The sequence below is a fragment of the Seriola lalandi genome, unplaced genomic scaffold (assembly GCF_002814215.2).
Source record: "Seriola lalandi dorsalis isolate HSWRI2012SDOR001 ecotype SW California unplaced genomic scaffold, Sedor1 jcf7180002054982, whole genome shotgun sequence".
Lineage (NCBI taxonomy): Eukaryota > Metazoa > Chordata > Actinopteri > Carangiformes > Carangidae > Seriola > Seriola lalandi.
In genome coordinates, this window is record NW_019525531.1 from 1,392,932 (window position 1) to 1,399,918 (window position 6,987).

Consider the following 6,987-nt stretch of genomic DNA (forward strand, 5'->3'; position numbering starts at 1 on the left):
ACAGTCTATGATGTAGCTACACTAGAGGACTGTGCTGAAGAAACAGAGACTTGCCTCATTTGCACAAACTTTCACCTTCTCCATCCTCACATGGTTGAAGAACGGTGCCCTCTGTCTGCACTGAACTCTGATCTGGTGGATCATGTCATGAGTGTGAAACTCAGCTTCAGGGTTCACTGTACTGATGCTGCGTACAGAGTTAACACAGCGATGATTTGTCAGAGTGCTAATGTGCTACACATAGCCTCGGCTCCGCGGGCTAAATCTGTCAACCAACCACACACAGAGCGGCAGATCTGCTGCTCTCCATGACTCGCTGGTTCAGATCCACAGAGGCTCTGACTCATCCCTCTGTATCATGGGAAGTTGAGGGGGGGTGGGGGTGGAGGAGAGAATTGGTAATTGTCTCTAGCTTGTACAATTTATCTTTGTGTCCAGTGGAGCAGGTGTGCAGTTTACCTAATCTAACAACATGTTCATAACGAGTTACAGCGAATGAATTACTCTCACAGTTTATCTGCATCAGGGTTAGTGGGGAATACATCTTGGTGTCTGGTGGTCAGACAAGAACATGCATAAGTGTGTTACTGCACTTACACACAAACAATATAAATCATTCTGGGCTGTGTGAACTTGCTATGTCATTTTTCTATAGACTGCAAAACAAAACAAGGAAGCTAGAATCACCTCCTCATGGTTGTCTGCCTCCTAGTTTCAGGTTACATCCAGTCATATAAAATATGAACCATTCGTGTGAAATTGTGTCATAATTCCTGTGTGAAGACTTGCATAATGAATAATGGATAAAAAGTGTTTCGTGAGGTCATTTTGAACTTTGACCTTCAGCCACCAAAGTCTAATCAGTTCTTCCTTGAGTCCAAGTTAAAGTTTTTACCAAATTTGAAGAAATTCCCTCAAGGCATTACAGAGATATTGCATTCACAAGGCCAAAATCATGCTTTGTGAGATCATCATGACTTTGATCTTTGCCCTTTAGTCACCAAAATCTAATCAGTTCCACTTAAGTCCTAATGAATTCCAAGTTCCACTGAGGCATTTCTGAAATATCATGTCAACCAGAATGGGATGGACGGACAACCTGTAAACAATATGGCTCCAGCTCTGACTGTTGCCAGTGTGGAGGAATAGAAACACATTGACAATAATCCATTTTTGGTTGTAATCTCACTTTGAACTCAACACTGCTTTTGAGTGCAGTCGGTATAAATGAGTTACAACAGAAAATGCTGCCACATTCATCAAATTGTGAGAAATGTCAGGTCGTGTGGGAGCGGGTTATTTTTACCGTCATCTTACAGGAAGTGGAAGAGGACTGAGGCAGTCTGTGAAAATCACTGACACGGTGGATTCAGACGGGACTGAAATTACAGACAGTAATGATTTCCTCCACCCCGACTCCCCCTCCTGCACAACCCCGAACAACTCCTCACTGGCTTTGACTTAGAGCATGTAGACCACACACAATGGCTGAGCGGCGGAGAAAGGGATTGTGGGATTGGAGAGGGGGGGGTTCCCTTTACATAAGCCAGATCTCCTTTCTCCTCCCGGTAAGATCATCCTCCTCAGGGTCCGACTCCTCCACCTGCACCTATTGATCACTGTCTGTGTGCACGACTTAAGTGTGTGTGTGTGTGTGTGTGTGTGTATGTATGTGTGTGTGTGTGTGTATGTGTGTGTGTGTGTGTGTGTGTGTGTGTCTGTGTTGGTCTGACTTAGTACACTTTTGGGGACACACGACCCCGCCAGTTGATTGGGGACAGCTTGTCGAACTGTGAAAAACGCTGATTTCTGGGTCAATGGTTAGGGTTGGGGTTAGTGTAAATCTCCAGGAAGTGAATGTAAATCAATGTAATGTCCCCAAAAATGACAAAAGTGAACACTTTTACTAATTTAATGACTACTTTACCACTACTACTACAAATGTTGTTGATGCTGTCAATAAACTATTGCTTTTTATATTGCACATGTACAGAACAGCCTACATTACATTGTGTAAGAATCAAGTGAGGAATTCAATTAAATACATACGATGACAAATCAAAGTGACTCTTCATATTGCTGTGTAAAAATCCAATACTACTATAGATATCCAGAGATATCACAGGGCTCAGTATAGACACTACAGAAACATCTCTGACTGCTGACCTCATGATATTGTCTTTCTGCCCACCCCTTATTTTCTGACAACATAACATAACATGTTTTTTAGCTTTGGTCTCTATAGCTAATATCCTCCTTCATGACAACTGTTTATGTAACTCACCTGTTTACATTTTATTAAATCTTGTACATTACTGTGATCCACTCAGAGAGAAAGTTTGGAGAGACAGACTATCTTTCTTATTTAGTCTCTCACGCACAGCCTCCCTCTGGATCCACAATAGTTTACTCTTTATTTACTTCAACTCCAGAACGTAACAGACTTTATTAGAGACAAGTCTTTATGTCTAAATCCCTCTGTTTGACATGTAAAGTTGGTCATAACCGTTAGTACGAAGCCTCATTTTCATTTGATCCTATTTATCGTGTTATTACAAATGCTTCCTGTAATCATTTCAAATTAAAAGCCCTCTAGCGTTTCAGTGGGCAGAAACTCTTTATTTCTTAACAGGGATTTTATTGCTATGCTGCAGTAAGTCTATTGTCTCATTTCATGTTGCTGGTGTTTCTGTTGTTTACATGCTATTCAGAGCTGCTAGTTTCTTTGGCGGTTAGCAATGACTTCACTCTCTCCCTCCCTCTCCCCTGGCCTCTCTGCTTGGTGTGTCTTATGTTTAGTTATTCCTCTGTCTCCTTTAGGAATAATGATACATGTAATCGAAGTAGTCTATTTGCTGTGACGAAGGTGAGGCTCAGTGTATTGGAAGTGCTTTTCAGCTTCCCCTATAGTTCCCAAGCAGCCAGGAAACCAGAGCGGCTCAGTAGACTCCCTGTAACAAGAGGTGTAGTCCCAGGCAACCAGTCAGCATCCATACAAGGTCCAGTCATGAACCAGGTTTATACCCAGTCTGTTTGAAAAAAAGTCAATACATCTAGAGAAAATTAGCTTAGTAGCAACACTGCAGCTGTAACCCCCCCCCCCCGATAAGACCTGTTGAAAATCCATCAGCCTTTAGGTGGATTGTTCCTCTAAATGTGTGTATATAAACTATATGCTTCCATACAAATCATACTAAAAAACGATTGCCCTAATGTGACCTTTAACATAGCCATCTGTTCCTATGTTCCTAGATGCAATCATTCATTTGCACTGGAATCAGACCAAAACAAAGGGTCACAGCCCACATCCAACGTCATCCATCACCGGCCACGTGTTAATTACCAAACGCCTTAACCCTCTCAGCAGAAGCCAAATCCAGTGAGGATCATAACAATAAAACTATGAGTAATGATTCATCTTTGATGAGACTCTGGGAAGTCACTTATTACTCTGTTTCCCAGCATCCTTCATTTGAGCCGTAAAAGCTCTCTGTGTGACAAACGAGCCGAGGAATTATCGTTAGCCACCTGCTAAACTGCAGCTGTGCCGCTCCGCCAACTCACTCTGAAACATAACAAACATGAAATATGACAGCGTACGTGGTCAGTGTTGGCATTGCCTCAAAACAAACTTGTTTTCTTGTGGTGACTGCTCTCGCTTGTGTAACTTCACCCCTTCACATGGCAACACGTTGTCTTTGCACTCTGAGAACACATGTTCAGGACATATAGGTCATTTTTAAAACTGAGTTCAGGACTTTAACATATAAATTAAGGCTACATTCAAGCAAGTCCACGCAGTCAACAGCAGGTAAATCTCTGCATTCTGCAGTATATATATAGGAGTTTTAAATATGGTGTCTGTGGTGACTTTCCTGCACTAGAGCACTGGTAATGATGCATTTTACCAGCAGTGATCGTTTTGCCAGAGCTACTGTAGCGATGGAGACTGAGCAGCTACAGCGATGGAGGAGCCCATGGCGCGAAAAAACCTAGGAAACATTCAAAAAAAGTTTCTGATGCTCCAGATAAATAAAGAAAGAAGGATTAGAGTCTGAAGAAGGAGGAGTCTGGGGAGTGGAGTAGGCTATGTAGCTATTACATTTTCACCACCTAAATAATGTACTACAGTCTTGGAGCTATGGCAGCTGTGGTTCAAGAGGTAGAGCAGGGCATCCACTAATTAAAAGGTTGGTGGTTCGATCCCCAGTTTCTCCAGTCCATATGTTGAAGTGTCCTTGGGAAAGATATGGAACCCAACATTGCCTCTGTTCCATCCGTTGTGTAAGTGTTTGTATTCAGGCCTTCCCCAGTCTTCATCAACTCACTTGCACTTGGTCCAGAATGCAGCCGCAAGGATGTTGACACTAAAAAGCGTGAGCACATCACCCGAGACTCAGCCTCTCTCCACTGGCTCCCTGTTCACTTTAGAAAGACCTTGCTGATTTCCTTTAAAGCTCTTAATGTCCAGGCCACACCTCACATCACAGATCTTAATCACTGACACTCAGCTCCTACATCTCTCAGATCTGAGAGCTCATCCCTCCTGAATATCACACAAATCATGACTACAACTAAAAGGTGAAAGAGCTTCTACAGTCGCTGCTCAAAAATGATGGAACCAGTTGCCATTAGAAATCCGATGTGTTTCCTCCATCTCAATTTTTTAAATTCAAGGTAAAGAGACATTTTTATTCACTAACCTTTTAGTCGGTTGACATGTTCATGATTGTGTATTTGCTCCTTGTTATTTTCTTGTGTTTGTTAGTATGTCTACATGTCTCTGTATACAGTATATTGACAATGCTTTCCTTGTGTTACTTGCTTTCATTTATTACATTGCAGGTTTAAATTTTCGAAAAAAGATATTACTATACATGAATATAAGTGAATCTGTGCTGATTGTTTCTGTGCAGTTTCTTACCCTGATGGGAAAAAACTGCAAACCGTCCTGACTGAGGAAACTGCAGAGTCTAACATTTAGGATACAGTCAGATTAACTGTGTCACACCACCCGCTGTTAATTCATCTTTTTGGACATTTTTTCTTTTACTGTTCTTGAATCGCAGAAAATAGTAAACAATGCTCAAGTTTCCAACCAGATTAGACAAATCTTTGCTGGGTTCATGAGAAACTTCACAGCAAAAACCAGGAAACAAGCCAAAAGATGACATCCAGACACAACATGTCAGAGATGTGCAGGAGATGATGAACTGTCAGCACATCTGTCATGGCTATAATGTTGTTGATAATTCCCACTGGAACTTGTGAAATTGTGAATTAGAAGAATGAAATGAGAAAATGTACAGTGAGGATGAGTCTGACACTCTTCACTGACCCATACCTGAGGATTAGAGCGCTCTGCTGCACAACCTGACGTAAATGAAACCTGACGGCATCGTTCTTAAGCAGGCTGAGGCCTGAGGCAAACAGCCCCGGGGGATGTTGGAGGTTGGAGCCTCTGGGCGCCATGAGCATTACAGTTGTCTGGGTCAGCGGGAGGAAAAAGAGGGAAAAAATAATAAAGCACAAAGGGATGGAGGAGAGAACGGAGAGAGCATCAGAGGAGGACATGTGCAAACACTGATAACAGCAGGACAATTCAATTTGCTCTGGTGTTTGGGGTAATTGTGCACGCGATGAAGACAACACAGTGCTGCCCCCGCGGTATCGTCACGGAAACGCCAATTAATGTGGATCAGAGAGGGTCGGATGCTGAATCACAGATGAAATGAGTGATTGTCGACCGTGACGCAGACACTGAGCACGAGATCATACACACACACACACACACACACACACAGAGTGAGGTGCGTTTGGTCTTCTGTACTTCTACTGCACATCACAGTGACGGACATGTTGCTGCACTGAGAAAACATTTACGTTTGTCATTAGGAGAACGATTCCTTGGCTGCTCAGTCATCTACATCATGTGATCACTCAGCACTACACACACCTCTGACACCTCTGCTCTGATTTTATGCTTTCTCTGTAGTCCATTTTTAACTTATTTTATTTATTTATTTATTTATTTAATTTTTTTCTTGTTACTGTTTTATTAATTTATTCCATCTTTAATGGTTTTAACATGTTTTCTTTTCAGGTTTTTCCATCTGTTGTGATTTAACCGGTGGTAAAGCACTGTGCTGCATTTCTTGAATGAAAGGTGCTATACAAATAAAGTTCATTAATATTTTTATTTTTTTTTTTTTATTACAGCATGTTCAGTATTGCTGGTGAATATATCAGTAGAATTGACAGTTTCACTTTTCTGTTCATGAAAGTTGTTCCACTGTATTGAGAGAACTGCATCACTTCTCAGCTAAATCCATATTCATATCCAAATACAAGTGAAGCTCATCCTGTCTCTAGTTTGATAAATATATTGGTTTGTATTAGGACTGTTTGTCTCCTGAAAACATCAGCAAACAGCAAAGAGGTCGACACCTGCAACCAAAGGGATCAGTTATCTAAACACTGATATGGACTTTGTGCTGTTGTTATCTATTTATTGTGAGTAAGTCTGGATATTTCCAGTCTGGATATTTCTCATACTCTGAACTTTATGTTGTCAAAGCCTGATAACCCTCCCTCTTCTTCCTGCTCTCAAACACAGCCAGCTCCACTCTGTCCATGTATTTCCTTGTTCCCTCCCCTTCAGATCTACAGTTTGAAGATGGGTGGAACCAACATGTGGTAGAGGCCTGTTCACTGCAGAGACACATGTTGTTCAGATCAGAGCTCAAACTGGTTTCAGTTCTGAGGAAGTGAAACTCAGACAGTCGTTGACACTGAGAGGTGACATGGCGCAGAAAGGAGTTCAGCTGGACCGGGAGACCATCTCTTGTTCCGTCTGTCTGGATCTACTGAGGGATCCGGTGACTATTCCCTGTGGACACAGCTACTGCATCAGCTGTATTAAAAGCTTCTGGGATGAAGAGGATCAGAAGAGAATCCACAGCTGCCCTCAGTGTAGGCAGACCTTCA

General features: G+C 42.0%; 1 protein-coding gene across 1 annotated transcript in view; it reads left to right on the forward strand.

Annotated features, from left to right (window-relative positions):
- Positions 1 to 6,803: 6,803 nt before the first annotated feature.
- Positions 6,804 to 6,987, forward strand: part of LOC111647099 (tripartite motif-containing protein 16-like) — a 2,455-nt gene continuing 2,271 nt past the window's right edge. The window contains exon 1 of the mRNA XM_023396716.2: positions 6,804 to 6,972. Coding sequence (XP_023252484.1) covers positions 6,804 to 6,972 — 169 coding nt within the window. The remainder of the gene's footprint in view (positions 6,973 to 6,987) is intronic.